This window comes from Pieris brassicae, chromosome 1, assembly GCF_905147105.1.
Source record: "Pieris brassicae chromosome 1, ilPieBrab1.1, whole genome shotgun sequence".
NCBI classification, from domain to species: domain Eukaryota; kingdom Metazoa; phylum Arthropoda; class Insecta; order Lepidoptera; family Pieridae; genus Pieris; species Pieris brassicae.
The window spans coordinates 9,042,150-9,063,652 of record NC_059665.1 but is presented as its reverse complement, the minus strand read 5'-3'; the positions used below and the strand labels follow the sequence as shown (position 1 = coordinate 9,063,652).

Below are 21,503 nucleotides of genomic sequence, written 5' to 3'. Positions count from 1 at the left end.
TCGTTATTTCAAAAGTATTGTGATGTAACATTAGGAAGCCATTGTCTTTGAATATGGAAATGTTTAATGTTTTGGTCCACAGCAACGACGAAATGTTTCGTCTTTCGTCCTTCCGACCTTGTATCTCCCCATCTCTATATAATCCGATAAATAAATGAAACACGCAAATTTAATCTCACCTGAAGGTCATGAAGTCATATTACTTCTATATCCTACAATGTATGAACTTCATATGTTCTGTAACACTTATCTTATAAATAGAGGTGTCATCAATAAAACTGCATTTAACTGTAAAATTTCCAACTTATAACCTACGACCTCTTGATCATGTACATATGTCTATATAATTACGTGATAATTAGCTATCACGCTATTATGTATCTACTGACTCTGCTAATTAATTACAATACTGATAATACTGTTTTCACCAAATTCATGCGGTATTTTCGCATTATATAATATTCTCCTCACAGTAAATAATGTAAACGTAGGAATAATAATAAAGAATTGCTTCATATCTATATGTAAATATATAAAAAATATTGCTGCTCGCTAAACTCGATAATGACTGGGCCGATTTGGCTTATTTTGATCTTGAAATATTATATCTTATAAGAAACATGTACAATATATAATATACGTATATAAATTTCCAATACAATTCCATAAAAAACTATAGTATGTCGGTAAGCTATAAATTGAGTGTTGTAGTTTTGGATTTCATAATGCAGATAAAAAATTTGTACTAAGGTTTGACCACGTTTTACAGAAATTTATGTTGGTATAACGAATTTTACCGGTTCATTTAGTTGTATGATACATATAAGGTAATCTTTGTTTTTCTTACTTCCAAATACTAATGTTATTTTTAAAACCATAAAATATGTATACAAGAAAAATTATTACGAATAGAACACTTCATAAAATTATTGAAGCGGAAACGCACCGGAAGAATTCCGTTAGGATTGAATTTATAATTTTGTAAATCGTCTTCGTATTTATTCTTTGTATTTACGTTTTTATCTATCCGCATATGTTTTGTCTTCGTTTCAAGGTTTTTAATTTCATATTATTTCTTTTTATTCTAACGGCATAATGATTGTTGAACGTTGACGACCTTTTTAGCTGTCCGGTATTTTGGAATGTCATGTCAAAATGAACGACCACAGTATGTATAGATTATTTTGCAATACTTATCTATGTAGCTTTTATATATTTTCATTCTCCTTTGTGTCGACTTTCCGATTCCATTGAACCAGCGATAGTGTTTGAACTTTGTCACACGTACAATATACTATACGGTTGCTCTGAATATTTATCATTACATCACTTCGAACAAAGTCTACATTCACGTGAACAATGCTCATTACTTTATCTTCATGTAGGTCGTTTTTGTTTTCAACTATTCATCGGTTATCACGTTATTCTAAGTCCAAGTCTTTGTTATCAATCTTACTTCTGTTGACACTTGACAATGCGCAGTCTTGCGCCGTCGGCGGAAGACGCAACACGTCGTCACTTCGATATAAATTTTTGATCAGGACCATTTCAGTACTTTAGAGATATCGATAATTTTAGCAGCGATTTTAGTGAAGTGTTGTGGTAGATGAGTGTTCTCAATTGGACGGGGAATGTTAATGCCAGTGTTGAAATGGATTCAATAAGCAATGTCTGGACTGTGGTGGAAAATGTGCGGGTTGCAAGCAGTGCTGCGGAGTTGGCTATTTTCACGGCAATACTTTATTGGTTCTTTACATCGAGGTGCGTTATTTCTTTATATATTTTAATATTTTTTTTTAAATTTCTTTTGTACTTAAGCCATTTTAGGAAATAAAAATAATATAAATAAACAATTATATAAAATTTATTCTTCACAAACCAAGGTGATATTGAAATTCGTAGCCATTAAAGTTACATTAATAAAAACAGTAATTTTCACACAATGACTATAAATTGCTGGCTTGTTTACTTTGGCTTTTTTGTCACCTTATCTACATTACTTCATTAGAACATTACGGTTTATAAGATATGGTATTATACGTAAATTATTAACAAATTACGCCTAAGTATCCAAAATTCCTGAAAGATCCTAAGTGTAATTATAGGATTTAATCTAAAAGACAATTTAGAACAATAAAACTTATAACATGAGAGCCTTTTCATAAAGCCCTGCTCAATGTTAGGATATCTATAATTCGCTAGTGTCAGATATATATGGGCTTTTACATATCGCAGAGATAAACTAAACGGATACACAACAAAGGAACCAATTGATGTATAATTGAATCCCGCTTCACCCCTGACAGTGTGATAAAAGACTTAACAAGATTATGGTACTCATCTTGCATTATATGCGAGACCTGACAAACGTTGAGTTAAGAAAAATATGCAATTTTTCTATTTTAAAATATCGAATTTTTATGCAATAGTTTTCTTGGCATTTTTAATATTCAATCGGTTGGTTTGGTGTCGATATACGTAAATAAACACTATATTTTATACAGAGCAGTGTTTAGTTTAGCGTGAGACTCATTCTTGAGGTAGGCTCAAACCTACCTAAAGGACTTTTTTTCGGTCTATGTGGGCATGTTGCTATATGCTCGTAAGGAAGAAAAACATCCTGAGTCGGTATGTCTTAGATCCAAAAAGTCAACGGTGTATATAGGGGAATGAAGGCTGATCACCTACTTGCTTATTAGTTTTTTTTTATTTATTTGTTCACACTTCGTTGAAACACATTAACACAATACAAAAAAATTACAAGGGATGAAACGGGCGGCCTTATCGCTAATAAGCGATATCTTCCAGGAAACCCTATTAAGAAAAAAACTAAAAAAGAATAATTATGATTGCAAAAAGTGCAGAACCAAATGTTATATAAAATCTTCCTAAATCCTTAATCTAAAGTAATAAATTATATAAGTAATAAAAGTTTGAAATTTTGAAATTTTAATAACAAACCAATAAAAAAAAAGTCGATTGATACAACATATATGTATAGATAGATATATATTTTTTAAATAGCCCTTAGTCGGTTCATTAATTATACTTTAAAATTTATTGCTACGTAAATAACCATAATAGGTTATAATTTGATTCCAATTTTTAAATTGGACAATAAGTCGTGAAGCTGATTTTAATTAATGATTTGATGTACTGGTATTTGAGACCTTGAAAAAAATATTTTTCCCTATAAAGATGATTATATTAGAACAATGAATTAGCGTGATATAATTAAGTTTAATCTTGTGTAACATAACCATCAATAAGTGCCTCTAACTAAACCGGTTTTTTAGAATTGCAATTCCTATTGTTGAAACGTGTTTTCTCAATAAGCCGCGTAAAATTGTCATTATACATGGAAACAGTAAAAAATCTAATCTAAGAAATTGTTCTAAAAATTCTAAGGAAAGTTTTGCAGAAAATCGTAAACACAAATCGGTTGCATTTGTTTCGTTGTAAAGAAAAATCATGGTGCACAGCCTGGATTTGAACTTATGTCACGCTTAAGATTCGCCTTATAGGCCAACGCTCTGACACAACATAAAATAGCTGTGTCCAGCAAAAGCCAGATTTCGTTTTAAGTTCTAAAGTTCAGGTGCGGACTTTCCTCCACCACAAAATCTGGCCAAGTAATTTTACACTAATATCGTTAACACAATGTGTTCACCTCAACAATAAGTTTTTAGCTGAAATCAGTTAGCATATTTCTTCTTTAAGACCTTAATGTTACTTAGTGTGACTATTACTAACATAGAAATAATAAAAAATATGTATTTGACATTTATATTATCTTAAGTAAGGCAAGGGTAAAATTGTTCATTTATTTTCAGAGACGCATTCTCTCCGCCGTTTGTACTTCTTTTTTTAATTGCAGATCATTCATCATTCAGATCATTTTCCACCTGCAGATCATTAAAACAGTGTTTATGTATTGTTACAGCCGTGTAGCAGATATGTTAGAAGTGGTAGGGGAAAGGGTAGGGGGATGGTGTGGCCGCGATACGAGCTCTCTAAGACACGCGATGCGCACCCGCAAGAGGCCGCAGACAGATGTATATGCTAAACTTGATGCTGAAATAGCGGTTAGTAAAGATTCAAAAAATTCTAAATTCAAAATTATTTATTCGTATAGGTAACACAATGTACACTTATGAACGAAAAAAAAATGTATATGAAATGCTTCTAGTTTTACATTTACTGCCAGTTCTCAAATCAAGTAACTTTAATGAGACGCGGACTGCATTAGGTGAAAATAGTTAAAATTCCGGAAAGGTAAAAATTGGTTCAGAAACGCTAGAAAATTTATTAGCGAAGATGGATGATGTCCTCTTCCCCATACTGTATCTCTGGGTCTTGTATCTATTTCGTCTAGCCTTCTGCCTACAAATGCCGGTTTTCTCGTGATGTTTTCCTTCACCGAATAAGCCAGTGTTAAAAGCAAATAGACAGAAAGTCCTACATCGAATCTTTAACCTCAGAGAAACACTGCTTCCACATTCTATTGACGTAAAAAACTCTATGACTCTAAATAGCCTTAACTCTGTTGTTCACGCATTGTATTATTCTATGCAATAACTTTCGTAAAATAAAATACAGAACGTCTATAAAAGATTCAGTGGTATTTTAAAGATTTTTGCGTGCACCCAAAGGTCCTGGGTTCTCTAACTTAGGACCTTTGGGTGCTGATAGGACTCCTATCACGTACCTATTTTATAATTCCATATTGCATTAAATACATTATCTCTAATGTCTTATCTATACACGAGTTCTTAATAATGTAAACGACCGTTCAATAATACTAATGATAATTATTGCGCTGTTCGCATATGTTCCCTGAAAGCTTTGAATTGTTTTACCATATTGTTACGCGAAGAAAGTAAAATTACAATATTATATTTTGTATGATTGTGACATCTGATCCACTTGCATTCTGAAAATTTAATAATCACTCGATACACAATACTGTTGGAAATACAATCCTTCGAAATAATTATTAGTACAATAAAACAATATGTTTCTTAGAATTATGAGACTTGAAGAATGTTTCATTCAATTTGTAGAGAGCGTTGGTCTAGTGGCTTGAGAGACTCTAATCCCAAAGTTTGTAGGTTTAATCTCTGACTATAGACTACTAGTAATGGTAAAGATAAAAATAGTAAAGAAACCGGCATGCCCTAGCCCCCATTGTTGATTGTAGCATCACGAAAGAGATACAGAAATCTGTTCGTTGTTGCCGGTGTTTTTTATTGTTATGCAATGTTTTGTGTGAGGTGCTCTAATCCAGTGGCCCATGGATCAAACTCATATATGCGTCTGTTTCGTTAATCCATTTGAATCTATGAACTTCGCTATGAACTAAACCACAAAGACGTTATTTCAAGTATTTGTTCGTATACGTAAGCATTCTAAAACATAAAAAACTGGATTCAAATATATTTCGTCTACGATTCTGATTCAAGTTTCAATTAAATTGCGTAAGAATATTATATCTCATTCATTAATTTGAGGCCTCGTATTAATCAATTTAAAAGTAGGGAAAATTGTCTTATGTATTGAAGCAGTTTATTTTGTGTTTGTAGCTTTTATATCGAAATTGTATTTGACGTAATTGCCAACAAAAAATGAGTTGTGTATATTATATATTATCAAATTCGAATGACGAGAGAAGCCGTTTGCAAGATACAATTCTAAGAGATGAATTATTATGTTTTAATTCAGACAAGAACATCTTCCCTCTATCGTATTAAGAATGGACCAGTTGTACCGCCGCCACAGCCTCCCACGAGGCCATCAGCTGGACTTGCCTGCGCACGATGTGCTCCGCTATCTAGGGTATGTATACTTGCCTTTTCTACAAAATGAAATCTTTTTTAAAGCTACAATGTGTAGTCTGAAATAATATTGAATTAAATCATTTTTTTTAATTGACCTCTACCAAGAACGATAAATATTTATTATTAAAATTGTATCACTATTCATTAAGTTCTCATTAAAAAATAAATTAATATTACTTCAAAAAGGTCGTATGAAAACGTTTTCTATAGCAAGAAACTCCCAGTATTACACTAAAGAAAGTTTATCGTGTGTAACCTTACCGTTAATAACTATGTATTACACATAACAATCATTGTTGTGCGTTCACCTCAATAACTGTAGGTAGTAGATGTGTTATCAAAACTCAGCAACGAAACAGGTAAAACATAACTGGTATATATATACCTGTTATGTTTGTTAAATTGTCGTATACATACGTCTAAAGCCAGATGATGACTTTTTTTGTTGTGATTTCGGTATTGTGTCGGCGCGCGTGAGACGACTCATAATTCATTTTGCGTCGTAGCTAACTATGGGTAAGGCTAAGATTATGTGTGCTCATATAGCTGTGTGTTAGTTTTGCATATTTACGTGAGTTTGACAAATTATTATCGTCAAATTAATATCTCTCTCTATTTTATGTACAATACATATAACAACTTTTTAGAAATATATAGTTAAAAATTTATGTAAAAATCAAAATATTAAAAAAAAACAATCGAAACACATCGAATTGGAAGCCTTTTATAAATGACATTTAATAGACATTTTTCGTCACGTTTCTCATCTAATTCATAGACAAATCTATGAAAAACAACACGATCTCTATATAACTTGTATCAAAGATTATATCATTATAACAAAACCAAGGCCTGTTTATAATGAATTTAAATATTTTATGAGATGAGAACAAGCAAAAGAATGCAGATGTAAACGAGAAAAAAAATTGATAGAATTACCGTGGTTAACTTGGAGAGGGGCAGACGCACTAGAACGAAATTAATGTATTGTCTTTACCGATGGTGTGATTATTTGCGCTTCTGGGGTCATTGTTTGACCGTTTCCATACAAGGCCACAAATCAATAACTTTTTGTTTAGAATTGAGTGATTTGTAAAAAACATATAAGGCTCTTTGGTTAGTTGCCTTAATAAATATTAGTTTTTTTTTAAAATAGCTTTGGATTATAAAATAAAGTCCGAAGCGTCCAATCGCGTAGTATCTACGTCCTATAAAAATTATCTGTGAGATTTTTTCTGTAATCATTTATTTGAATATAAATTTCACAGATTTACGATAAGCTAATAGTTGTAATATCTCATGATTTATTTATTAGACAAAGATATTTTTTTTAATATCTTGATAACTGGAATAATAAAACAATCACGAGACTTTCGCTTTAAAAAATACACGTCATATCTTTTTTTTATTTCTACACAAACAATATTATATTTTATCCATTTGATAGTCATTTTTTGACCACTGACATATGACGGCAATAAATTAAATTATTATAAGTATGAGTGTAATTTAATATCTCTAATAATGAGTTTAATACAAAACAACTAAAGTAACTTCGGAAACGTATATACGAGCAGATATGTTTCATTAATTTCCAACCTTATAAAGTTTTCGAAACCAAAACATTATATTTATTTCCATTGTAACGCACATGAATGAAATAATAATATTCAAAACTAACTTTTAAAAAAATTATGCAACGGGCGGCGTTCTCTTACTACTCGTTCTCGTACTAAGCGATCTCTAACAGGTAATCCTAACTAAAGAAATTGCATGCATGAGTGTGTGACCTAATTTATAATACAAAAAACAATCGATAAAATCTTAAACATAACTTATAAATAAATAAAATGGAAAAAAAATCATGGGCACTATATTATGATAGTACCCCTTTTTGTTTGATAGTTTAATTAGGCGATTATTTTAAAATTTATACCAGTGCTAATAACATGGCATCACGTCTTAAATCGTGTCGGCGATTCGATTCCCGTTAGAGTCAGATAGCCGCCTACGGAGTTATTACGTTCATCGACCCTCATGGTTTATTTCAGTTGCGAATATACGCACATTATAGTATTATAGCGAATAGCCAATCATCGTGGAAGATGAAAGTTTTTTTAAGAGTACCTTAATTCAATTCCATTCTTCTGATGAAGAAGAAGATGAGAGTTCTCAAAATATAAGATATTTTCGTTGTTATTATCCGATAAAGAGATATTCACGGTTATAAAACTTCTAAATGGTTTCCAATTGAGTCAGTAAAATAATATTTTTGCATCTATAATTTGTGCATTTGCCTCCATTCCACTTCTTGGTAGTCCATACTATCCAACGTATAAGTATATTCTTTCAACAGTTGCGATTTTATTTTCGTTATTTTGTAGGAATGTATACATTGCCCTGTCCCTTCTAGCGACATCTACCATCTTAAAGGATGCCCCGACCAAGGATAATAGTAAGTAGACAATTCAAAAGCAATTAGTAGTCAAGCCGAATCTCGTGACGAGGACGAAATTGAGGCTACTTAGTCATGAGTAGAGGAAAGATCTATCGAACTATAAACTTCACAAGGTCCCTATCCATTCTACATACAAAGTAAAGACCTTTACGTACTTATTGAGAGGTCAAGCTGACGGAACTCGACATTTAATACACGAATTTACACCTACTTCAAAAACCCTGAGTTACGCAGTCTTCCTTGGATGCGGTAATGATTATACCATCATATATTCTAGCCATGAATACTGAAACAAAGTAAAAAACACTTTTTCTATTGAAAATAATATTTATTAATTTTACTGTGTTTTAGTTTAATAAATAAATATAAAACAATTTAAAATATAAAAAGCTTATTCGAAGTGGCCTCCATTGCCTGACTTACAGTCCTTAAAACGTTGAGGCCATATATCAATAGAAGCACGCCCTCCTTCCATGGGAAAATTTTTCACTGCCAATCGTACGGATTGTGTTAGGAAATTATAATACAGCTGATTAAGATCGGGACTAGACGATGACCAGTCTTCAGCTCTGATGAAGTCCGAGACGTTCGTTTCCAACCAAGACTGCCTAGACCGAGTTGTATGACCCGACGCCGAGTCTTGCTGGAAGAACCGGTTTTTGGTTACATGGTGTTGTTAAGGGGCTTCACTACCTTCTCAAGAATGGTATCTTGATACACTTGTGCCGATGTTTTGGTACCCTTTTTAAAAAGTATGGCTCGGTGACTCCTTCATAGCTAATATCCCACCAAACCATCACTGAAGTCGGATACTGCCCACGTTGCACTCTGTCGACTAATTGGAAAGCGACCTTAGAGCTTTGAGTGCGTGGACGACCAGATCTTTTTCTGTCACAAATAGAGGAGATCTCCTTGTATCTATTGATAGCCCGGTACACAAACATTTTACTAATACCAAGCGTATGGAGAGTTTTAAAAGTTGCATTTGGCACCATACCTACTTTGTGTAATTCAATCATAGCGATTCGGTTCTCTGTACACTCCATTTTAATATCTAAAAATATTGTACAATGTGCGCCAAAATGATAAAACCCAATGAATAATGAGATAAAAATGACAGATTCTAAACTCAAATGTAATATAATTGTAACAGTATTTATGGCCAGACTAAGTAAACAATGAAAGATCGACAGCGCAATTTGTTTGGATTGAAAATTATTTCAAATTACGAATACAATGAGCAATGCGCATCATTACTCAGTAGTCATCTTTTTGTACCCGTTCACGAGTAGGTCAATGACTCAAGGGCACTAAAAGGCCGCTTGATTGATAAAAATATTAAGATAGCTTAGGTTATATTAAAATGTTAAGAAAATTCTTTGAAAGAGTGAAGTGAGAAAAGTGTCCAAGTTTTAGACTGAAAGTTATTTTCAGTATAAAACTTCTACAAGAATTTAATAGTTTTAATAAAGAATCTAATGGGGATTGTGAAGAATGTTGTATGTAATCAATTATGTATTAATTATTTATTAATTTAATTCCGCAATTCGTATTTATTTTATAATTAAAGCTATTACTATTGTAAATAATAAATTGTTTACAAATAGCGAGGTTTTTAAATAAAATATGTCTTGACTTTAATGACGTAAATCTGGCAACAAATTATATTGCTTCATTCAAAATATTATGTTTTGAAAGGAAGACCACGTGGACCGATGAATAATAACATCAATGGCTTTAATTTTAGAGCGGTCCATCTAAATTTAATTTTATGTCCTCTTCGTTTGCTAGTATTATGAGCGTGATGGATAACTAACTGCCTTGTAAACGCGTGTATTGTCAACGTATTCCAAATTTAAATGTGGCGTGATTGCCGCGCGCCAACCAGTGAAACTGCTAGGGTTGGCGGAGCGGAAAATTACGTTAACAAAATTGAAAATAAACAAAAAGATGTTTTTGTTTACTGTCAGAAACGTGATTATTATCGGAGGAAATTGCGTTGTCAGTGGGAAGATTTCTTTATTGAAATTTTAATATATTATATATATATATATAATAGTTTATTTTGGACTAACATAGTACAAATATTTATTTTTGTTCTTGCCAATATTTATTAATATTTTCTTAAAGTGTTGGTCAACCCTTAAGTGACAGTGCGTCGACCTATTGACAAATAATTCACAAATTGAAATACAATGTATATATGTCGGTTTGACAATATAGAATGCTCAACTTGTAACCTTTATTATCACTAATTAGTTCATCAAATTACATACTTTAATTGCTTATTATTATATATGTTTTATATTCTGAATCATTATCAGCTTATTATCCTATTTTATTGTATTCTAGAGACTTTTTTCTTCTCTTATTAACGGTTATTTTATATTAAAAAGCATTTGAAAAATATGTTTAAAAACCCAAAAAAAACCATATTTATTGCTATAAGGTATCATTATTTGTTTAAGTTTAATAAAGCCGTTTAATAAACCAGTGTTCGTCGTTCGTTTTTACTTATAAAAATATTTAAATTCCAGGAGTCATGGCAGGATACAAAGGTAGCGGAATCCAGTGCAGTCATCAACATTCTGGATATTGGCAGGCAGACCTTTGCGAATGGTGGAGTGGTTTCGAGGTACCTCTGCGACCTGGCACAGTGCTTAAAACTGACGAATTTTGACTATGGGGATATAGTCCCTAAGGTAATACATTATTTCATATCTTTCGTAAATTTTATTTAATATTAAATAACTTTATATAATCGTGATTTATGTAAGGAAAATGTTACGAAGGCTATGATATTATGCAATGAGATTAAGAATAGAAATGTAGAAAATTGTTTCGAAGGGAAACCTGTAGCGACATCTACAGTCTGTGCTAACGAAGTTTCCGTCCGCTAAAGATCTTTATTTATTTTCTCACAAAAGCATCATACATAAACAAGTTAAAGTTATTTATTTTTTTTCAATTGAGGGAAATGCTTGTTTGTGTGAGATTGATGCCTGTTAAAGGTCACCACTTCGAATCGATTAGTACAGTCTTGTCTTAGGAACTGGAATATTTATCAAAATTTATGAATTTTAGAAAATCTAATAACATGCGTTCTGGAATACAGGGCTCGGTCAAATCAGTATTGATATAAAATGATTGTATATATATATATATATATATATAACGTTAAACATTTGATTGTTATCTTGGGATCTATATAATGCGTAGTTTACAAGGTGTGTTTTGAATAGTTATTTAGGTTGATCCTTTGTGCCTCATCGCCATAAGAGCCGTATTAACTCAAAATTTCAGCCGCATCTCCTTAATGATTGGAAGTGTTGCACGGTCCGCTTCACTAATAATTTCTATTGCATACGAGCGAACTGTGGAAGTGACTCCCAATGGGGTCTTCCCTGGGAGATACGACCTCCACTTGTTTAAAAAATAGCGTACTCCGCCATTAAATGCCAGCAACGCTTGTCTATGGGTTGCGACGATGGCCGTTTATACTATACATAAATGTATATAATTAAATAGATACGATAATTATTTGATGATTTTCAGGTGGTAAAAGACGAGCGTTTCCAAAACGCAATAGAAGAGAAGATAAAGGAGGAGTTGAATCCAGGGAAGAAAAATGAAGAAACTAAAAAGGAATCCAGTTATGCGGCGGTTAGAAAGCGAGTGGAGGCAAAAGCAATGAAAGTTCTTCTTGATATCAGCTCTGCTATGTCCACTAATGTACTAAAGTAAGACACATATTCTAATATTATAAATGCGATCGTAGTTTGTTGTACATATATTATGTTTAGTGATATAGAGACACTGAAGAATGCGGGGAATATATAAGATATAATCAGGGGAAATATATTAAACATTTTTGTTGCGTCTGCTATGTCGCGATTAAGCCTTCCTAGTCCTTCCCGCCACTTTTTATATAAAAAAGACGAAAACAATTTCCTATATTAAATGCATAATTAGTAAATGACTGATTTAAGTAAGTCAAGGTTGTGAAAGAGTTTTTAGTTTCCGATGGATCTGTAGTCAAAATCCTTAATCGTGATATTTATTTATTATAAGTATCGTTGTGAGTTTAGCCTCTCATCTACCCATATTCAACCCCATAGTTATCTTCATACATGTATTATTAAATACTACATGTATGAAGTATATATACGTATACTCTTGATGACATATAAAGTATTCAGGGATATAGATAAACAAAAAGCAAGTATTTGCAAATAACTTCAATTCTATTCGTACTAAAGTATGTACGCTGTCACGTTTGCCTTGTCAATATTTTCATGTTGATGATAGAATATTTCATTATGTAATTTGCAACGCTATAGTGATATTTTCTAGTATTTACAGACTCTTGAATACTTAGCAAACACCGTGTTCAGCATAATATATGTATTTCCTGGAAGTGGAATTTGTCGTTCAATGATTGTGTATAGAGAGTAGTGTTGTAAAAATAATATCGTGTCAATGTTTAATAAAATTATAATTATAAGAATTATACTATAATTATTGTAATTATAAGAATACAACAAGAAATTATAGTAATGATTAAAAAAATTAAAACTATTTAGTATAGTTCTTGGAAAAACGAGTAACGTGATTATTATTATTTATTAAACCTGTACATATATATACCGGAGAATATATACATATATATAGCACAGAAGGATCACCTACTTGCCTATTCGATTAACAAATGATCATGAAACAGATACAGAAATCTGAGGCCCAGACCTAAAAAGGCTGTAGCGCCATTGATTTATTTTATTTTACATAAATATTCCTATATAGTGGACGTGAGAAACTTGTTTCTTGTGGGTCTCAATGCGAGTCAATGATGTTACATCAGCTGTATGCTTGCGGGTTTTAATAAACAAAATTATATCTAAGGACTACTGTTACCGGGTCAGAAACGCAATTATGGTACTCATCATGATAAGCTCATGTAAATTATTAAGACACAAATTCGTATGATAAAACCTTGCCCTTGTCTAATACGATTGCAAATCACGACTGTCACAGCGTGATATTGATAAGAACGTTAATAGTTCAGTTTAAATTGGAACTGGTTAATGCAGTTTCAAGTAATTTTGTATAACTTATGATTATTAAATAAATAAAATATGCATACTATTTGGACTTTATACGTTTACGACCTATGGCCTAGTTATAAATTATAAAACGTCGTTTAACGATAGCGTCGTGTTTTGTTTGGTATTAAAGATGGAAGAGAATTTGGCCAATCATAATCATCATCAAGGTTTAGTTTAAACCGATAGAAAAAACGTAGGAGTATATGAAGCGCACGCGCATATAAAAATGTAATAATGCACAGCTGGTTGCAACACAAATAATGTATAATACACGTGTATATTTTTTAGATTAGTGGCGTGGTTATGCCATAAAGCAGTGCGTCGTGTCGCCGGCGGCGGTTGCGGCACTCGAGCGGCGTGCGTTGAGCGTTTACGTCGCGCAAACGCTGCGGGTCTACCGCTCGTCTTCGTGCCCCTTCATAGGTCCCACTTTGATTACATTCTAGTCACATTCACGCTGTACCTGACGGGCCTGAGGCCGCCGCTTGTGGCTGCGGGTGATAATATGAGGATACCGTTCTTTGGGTTAGTATCAAACTTTTAGTAAAATTAATGGAATTATATTTGAAGGCATTAGTTTTGGTGGAGGCCGGAGGAGGATGTTAATTAATAAATAAATAATCTATATATATATTACTAACATAATCTAAGCGAACATACTAACAGCAATAAATATTTAAAACAGGAAATAAAAAGGCTTATTATTATTTTTTTTGGTAGTAGATATTTTTCGTGAATTTATTTATATGCAATATCATCACGGACATGACATCATATAAAATTTTTGACGAAATTGTTATAATAATTTTTATATCAATTTCATAGCGCTATCTGCAGCTAAGTTTTTACTTATAAAATATAAAATCATTCTAAAACGCACTTATGGGAAAAATGTACTTCGAAAAAAAGTTGTCAAAGATTTTTATCATGTCATGTTTTTATACAAAAAAATGTTTCAGGTGGTTCCTGCGGGGTTGTGGTGCATTTTACATACGTCGACGAATTGACGGTTCAGAATATCACGAAGACCCTATATACAAATCAGCACTTAGGTAACTTCACTGAATTGTTTGAACACAATAAAAAACAAAGCCGTTCTCCTTTTAGCCTGTCTACGTATACGTACTGTATACGTATGTAAGCTGCGTATCGTTGGGGTGTCGTTTTTATATTTTTAAGGTCGCAAGTAATGTATCGAAAATGTAAGCGCGTTACAGAAGTGTTTAAGGCGATCTTATTGGGTACTTAGAGTAATTTAAAATATATTAAAAATGCTGGAAATTATGCCTTACGCTCGTTGTTGAACTAGCAAATAATAATAGGCGAAGGCGAATTAATAATTTAATGTAAACTTTGAAAAGAATTACACAATATATTTTATTTGTATGTATTTTTTTCAGGGCTTATATACTAAATAGCTTAGCAGCAAACAATAACCTCGAGTTCTTCATAGAGGGAGGTCGGACAAGGACAGGAAAACCGCAGGCACCTAAAGGTAAAATTATTTATTAAAATAAAAAATTGTTTTATAAAACTATAAAATAGAAATTCAGCAACAAAAAATGTTCTCTTGAGCTTGAAAAAGCTTGAGATCATTTTTTGTTAATAATCGTACAATATTTAATTTCGATTGATTTTTACCTTTTAAACCAAATAACCCTTTAACATAAATTATACAACATAATAATACAAATAACATATACCCAACTCGGTCCGACGTGCTCCATGCATTGTGGAGATGAATAAATACTCAATCAGAACTATCCTGCGTTCCCTGCGTTTGGGTTGTCCACTGATAAAATTAAAAGGCAAATTACTTAATACAGAGTTTATTAAGGCAGGTTGACCTATATATATATATATATAACCTTTGACCTTTGTTACTTGCGAAAACTCTCGGAGAAATTTCTTGTACGAAATACATATTGTTTAAGTTGTTATGAATTAATTCTTTATTGCTTATCATCGTATTCTTCCTCCAAAGTTCAATTTTCATCATCATCAATGGTTATACAGCCCCTTGTGGGCCTTAGCGTTCTTAAGTGCAGTTTGCCATCACAATGTATCCAGTGCTTCCCGCGTCCAATTGCTAACCCTCGAGGTCCTTGACAACTCCATCTCACCAACGTAGTCCCGGTATACCGGGTTTTCACTTGCCACCGAGTTGTGAGTTCAGTAAGGATCTTGGGGTTGACTCGTTCGCCATTCATTTTAATAAAAATAAACTCCTACATAATAAACAGTATGGTTTTACTAAGGGTCGCTCCACAATCGATGCCGGTGTGAAGTTGATTTCGGACATATTTAACGCCTGGGAAGAATCATATGATGGAGTCGGCGTCTTTTGTGACCTGTCAAAGGCCTTTGACTGTGTTCATCCGGATATACTAGTTGGAAAGCTTCAACACTATGGCGTTGATGGCAAAGCTTCCAGCCTGATGGAATCATATTTAATGGGAAGGATCCAAAAAGTGCATATCAATGGAGTCACCTCTCGGGGTTCGCAGGTGTCAATCCGACAGCTTACTGATAAGGATACGGCTAAAATTGTGTACCATAGCTACTTTCACAGCGTTATGTCGTACGGTATTCTACTGTGGGGTGCTGCTGCAGAGGTTCAATCCATATTTGTGTTGCAGAAGCGGGCTGTTCGGGGTATTTGTTGTGTTTCCCCGAGGGAGTCGGTACGGAATAGATTTAAGGAACTAAATATTATGACATTATCCGGTCAATATATTCTTGAAGCCTTGTTGTATGTACAAAAAAACTTAAACGATTTTAAAACAAATGGTGACTTTCACCAGTATAATACGCGTAATAGAACTAATTTGAGTGTGCGACCAACCAGGCTCCAGAAGATAAACCACTCCTTATATGGAAATTGCATTCGTTTTTACAACAAACTCCCAAGCTAAATTAGAGAACTGTCACTTAATAAATTCAAAACCCTTGTTAAAAGCAAATTAATTAATAAAGCTTTTTATAAATGTGACGAATACCTAAATGATCCTAATCCTTGGGATTGATTTGCTCCAGTTCAAACAATTTGTATTAAAAACTTGGCGATTGAAAAGAGTGGCGGAAAGTTTCTTGCCAGTTCTTCTTACCCGCTCTACGCCCTTGACTTACGAACTGATTGTAAATGTAAATTTACAGTTAATTTAATTTGTTTTTCTTGACGTTCATAAGTGTACATGTTTACATATATGAATAAAGATATTTTGATTGATTGATTTGCCATTTGGCGCACATGTCCCAGCCACTTGAGCCTGTTGCACATTATGAATTGGACGATGTTGGCGTCGTCAATTATGTTATAAACTTCTTCATTGTAGGGAATACTCCAAACATCGTCGTCGCAACATTCTTCTAAGGGGCCAGGTTTCAAAACCATAAGTGAGCACTAGTCGTCGGAGAGTTTTGTAAAGAATAAGCTTGGTATTCTTTCTGTGAAGTCGCGAATGGAAATATCTACAAAGGCCAAAGTAGCAGCAACTGCTATCATAACGCGTCTTCTGATATCTATCTACAACTCTATTAAAGCCAAAACATTCCACTTCAAGTATTGACTGTTGCTTAAATTATTAATGTAATATAAAATATATATCTATAATTCGCTGATCACATTTATTAAGTTTGACTTCTAAACAAGGTATTTATTTGAAGAAATATATAGTTTTTATTTGTTTTATTATATTAACTCTTGTTCTTATTTATATTTTCCGGCTTACTTAAGGAAATGGATGTGGTGAGATAAGAATTTGCTAAATCAACTTTAGTTACATATTTTTTTAATAATAAATAAATATTTAATTTGAACCAGTTCCCAACTATTATTCTTTGATTGTTAACGTCTACTTATTACTAATTTAAACCAGTTTTAAATATATGTTTATCGGTTTTTTTTTTTAATTTCAGCGGGTATCCTATCAGTTATCCTGGAGGCCTACCTCGAGGGTACCATTGACGATGCATTATTGGTACCGGTTACTTTGAATTATGACAAATTGGTGGATGGAAATTTCGTCAGGGAGCAACTGGGTATGCCCAAACAGATGGAGACATTTTGGTCGGCTTTGCGTGGAATTTGGAGGACTTTGAACACTAATCATGGGGGTATAAGGGTGGATTTCAATCAGCCTATATCGTTGAAGGTAAGAAACTTTAAATAATATGTTTTAATTTTACCTTCGTTTAACAATTAAAATATATATATTTCCTATATAATATATGCCGTGGTAAATAATCTAGCACCCATAATTTCCGTAAAATATACAATTCTCATTACTTATAAACTCAATTTCAGGAGCTAGTAACGTCCTTCCAAAAGTACAATCACCTAAAAGCTTCTATAGAAAGGCCGCTCACTCCAACAAATAACAATTTGACGGTGGACATAGACAGACATATCCTTAACAGTCACAGCAGTTTCTATGGGGCCAATGTCAGTGCGGATCATAAGATGATGGTAGAGGCCATTGGCAGGCATCTGGTGTATGGTATGTTTGAGTACTAAACTTCTTCTTAATTCTATTCACATATTTATTTCTTTCCTCATCCTAGTTTCAAAAACTGATAATTTTTTTCTTGTATGTAGTTTGATATTTGATTGCTAGACGAGAATTATATAAGAATTAGAATGCGGTCACAGAGTATTCATATCTCAGATATCATTAAGTCTAAAATATATTTTAAAGCCAAAATTGTTAATACGGGTTTAATGGACGCCTTGATATATATAAATATGTGTAAATTATCATTATTTGTAGTCTGTTTTTTACTTAAATTACCTGATTACGTTATTGACTTATTAAAACAAAAATCATACAGAAATAAAATAATGAAAAAAACATTAAAAGTGTTTACATAACAAAACGTAAACCTAGCTGAAATTCCTTCTAAAATCTATCAAAATTCCTATTTTAAATTATATTGAAACTTCTTGACATAGCAGGAGTAAGACGTGCACTACACTTTTTTTTTCAATATAAGTGCAAGTGTGGTCTCTCGGACACACGAATATAGTGTCAAAACATTATAGAACACAAAGACTCTTAATGAACATTGCCTTAGATTAAGCTATTAGCGATTAGCTGTAGAAAATTAAGTCAACATAATTTTACTTTTTATTGTATAGATTTTAATGGTATTTAAACAAAATTAAATTAAAAGAATGTGGACTAATTATTTGATTTAGATGCAGCCGTATCAACACCGTTAATGTGCACGAACGTAGTCGCGTACGTCCTCCTAACAGAACAAAGGGCCGGCTGCACATTGAAACAGCTTCTCGATAGCTTCGAGGCAAGATCGCGTGCTCTCGTGAGGGAAGGACGTGATCTGGGATACGCGGGAGACTCTAGGACTGTTTTGAAACACGCTGTAAGTTTTTTTGTATTCTTCTTAATTTTCTACTCAATTTACACACTTTAACTTTTGATCCTATTTATTTTTTTATTTAAATAAATTTAGGTTTAAGTAACGCCACTTTGTGAGATGATTTTATTTTTAATTTTGGTTGACGTTTACTGACGAATGTTGGCCTAGAAAATCTTAAAGTTTATCGTGTGACCATCCTTACACCAACATAGTTTTTTTTTATATAACAGGGGGCAAACGGGCCCACCCGAGGCTAAGTGACATACATATATGTAATGCAATTAAGGGACAATTTGTTTTGCCAGCGACTGTAAAAAAATCGTGATTTAAATACAGACACTATTTATTTTATATATTTTTATTATTTAAGCAATTCTTTAAATATTTCTGATACAGATGGACATGTTGGGTCGCGGTGTAGTATCCCGTGATGAAAGTCGTGTCCGTGCACAATGTTCTGTGGCAACTGCGCTTGAGTTGTCCTACTACGCTAATTCCGTTGTGGCACATTATGCCGCACCCGCCATAGTTGGTAAGTTTTGAAAAAGCTTAATAATCTCGTAGGGCACCTTGTTTCTTCCTTCTGAATATATTTATTTGACAGTCTAAAGCAGTACTGAAGGTCTTTAGAATTTATATCTACTACATATAAAGAAAAAAATACTCAATAACTTTATGTATTTATTTCTTAATGTTCACCACATCACATTATATAGTGCTATATCTACAGTTTTTATTACAAGCATTGTCAATTATATACATAACACAATTATGGTAACATAAATGTTTCAAAAATTAAAATAATAAAAATATTCTACAATGGACTGCGTGATGTTTGGCCCCGCGATTTTATAAACATTTGATTGTAGCAGTAAATTTATTTTTAAAAATTGTTTTCTTATATTCCAACCAGTAATTCCTTCTTTATAGTATTCCTATATTAATTTATTTTTATAGTAACGGCACTTGAAAGTATACTCGCCGAACCGGACGCGGACGCAGCGTACGTACGACACAACGAGCTAATGACGCGTTCGTTGGAACTTTGCGGAATTATGGGACACGAGTTTATACTGAACGCTCCCTGTCAACGCACAGAGGAGAGAATACAGGACGCTTTGGCTTCATTGGTGCAGAGCGATGTCTTGTGTACTATACAGGTACAGGTTTTTGTTAAAAAAAATATAAAATTCCTCAAAATTAAAAATATAATTTACTCTCCGTGAAAGGTTCTTTAGCAATAATAAATTTCCAAAAAAAATCCGTCTTTTGATAATCTGTATTATTGTATAGAGGAAATATTTGTTATATTATTCGTTATGACCCAAAACCTACTTAGCCGATATTATTACTGAGATTAAGTAGTTATCAGTCTTGACCGTACGATGCCCATATATTGAAAAAGTGATTGGTGCAAAGCCGGGATTTGAACTAACGACTTTTAAAAGGCACACCTACCACCAATACCTCAAAGATGCTCATATATGCATTATCGTTGTATAATTGATAGATCGTCGAATCATTAATTTATCCTTGAGTTAAAATACGTTAATAAACGTTCTATTTCTAAACCACTGAGGGCACTCAAGTATTACGTAAAGCGTTTATTAAAATATCCCCCCTACCCCTTGTAACCCGTCGTAAGGTTTTACTGTAAACTAACCAACTAACTAACTTAATTATGTGGCGTAAAGTACTGCCGTCCCTAAAATAGTTATTAAAAACAATGTTACGTAACGAATACTTTAAAATTAAATCACGAAATAGTGGTTAAAAATATAAAACACATTGTTCTCAGAATGACAATGTACTGGATGAGCAGAGGTGGTCCCAGCGGTTTGCAAAGACATTAGACGAGGACATGGATGCTGAGGAGCGACCCGACCCCACAAGGAATATTAAGTACAAGATCTCAAACAAACCAGAGGCTCTCACGGAAAGGTAAAAATTACTTTGGTCTTTTTGGGCTATTTGAAGTTGAATTATAAAAACATTTTTTTCTTCTTTCTCTTCTTGTATATGGATAGAAGTATAAAGCAAGGCATACCTATCCTCTCTTTATCAGACACTCCTTGGAACTATTAATTTTTGTATTCTGTTTATTATAAGTACAAAGGAACCGTAATTAAATAATCAAACATCAGAAAAAAATCTAAATATCCTTTAAATAAAATGTTAAAAATTTACCTTTCTGGTTAATTATAAGGTTAATAAATCAGTTAATACATACTGAGAAGAATGCAAAACGTTTATATAACAAATATTAGTTTCATAATTTAATACTAAACCTATTTTTATCCGATAGAATTTCTGTTAGTAAAACTAACTTTTATATTTTCAGACGGCGTTTATTACGTACACTTAGGCCGCTGCTGGAGGCCTATTCGGCGACAGGAACATGTTTGAAAAACGCGTCTCAAAAGGATGTGGTTACAGCGACGTTAGACAAACTCACGGAAGATTTTACACAGAATAGAATGATATATGGTGAGTAATAAGAGAAATTTGTTATTTATTTAAATAGTTCGAGGAAAATCACCAAGGCTGTTATTTCAGCTGACATTAGTTACATTTAATACATATCATATGGTGCCGTTAAAGTATTACGTAAGCAGATTTACTGTAATTTATCCCCTTCCCTCCACGGTAAAAGTAAGCAAAGCCTTGAAAAATTATAGTTCATAAACGTATTAATTTTTTGTAGGATTCCTCAAAAATGCATGT

At 32.8% G+C, this 21,503-nt stretch overlaps 1 protein-coding gene across 4 annotated transcripts in view; it reads left to right on the top strand.

The window, feature by feature from the left end:
- The window catches only part of LOC123708472 (glycerol-3-phosphate acyltransferase 1, mitochondrial), a 35,944-nt gene that overhangs the window by 11,900 nt on the left and 2,541 nt on the right, over positions 1–21,503 (top strand). The window contains exons 2-16 of one of the 4 annotated variants that reach the window (XM_045659237.1): positions 1,607–1,761; positions 3,944–4,085; positions 5,722–5,835; positions 10,833–10,997; positions 11,851–12,035; positions 13,689–13,925; positions 14,360–14,452; positions 14,801–14,895; positions 17,319–17,554; positions 17,707–17,899; positions 18,598–18,782; positions 19,176–19,311; positions 19,737–19,939; positions 20,578–20,720; positions 21,121–21,266. In XM_045659237.1, coding sequence (XP_045515193.1) covers positions 1,607–1,761; positions 3,944–4,085; positions 5,722–5,835; positions 10,833–10,997; positions 11,851–12,035; positions 13,689–13,925; positions 14,360–14,452; positions 14,801–14,895; positions 17,319–17,554; positions 17,707–17,899; positions 18,598–18,782; positions 19,176–19,311; positions 19,737–19,939; positions 20,578–20,720; positions 21,121–21,266 — 2,428 coding nt within the window. Of the gene's footprint in view, positions 1–1,606; positions 1,762–3,941; positions 4,086–5,721; positions 5,836–8,226; positions 8,293–10,832; positions 10,998–11,850; positions 12,036–13,688; positions 13,926–14,359; positions 14,453–14,800; positions 14,896–17,318; positions 17,555–17,706; positions 17,900–18,597; positions 18,783–19,175; positions 19,312–19,736; positions 19,940–20,577; positions 20,721–21,120; positions 21,267–21,503 lie in introns of those variants that run through there. The other 3 variants (XM_045659395.1, XM_045659315.1, XM_045659473.1) reach the window with 3 other exon arrangements.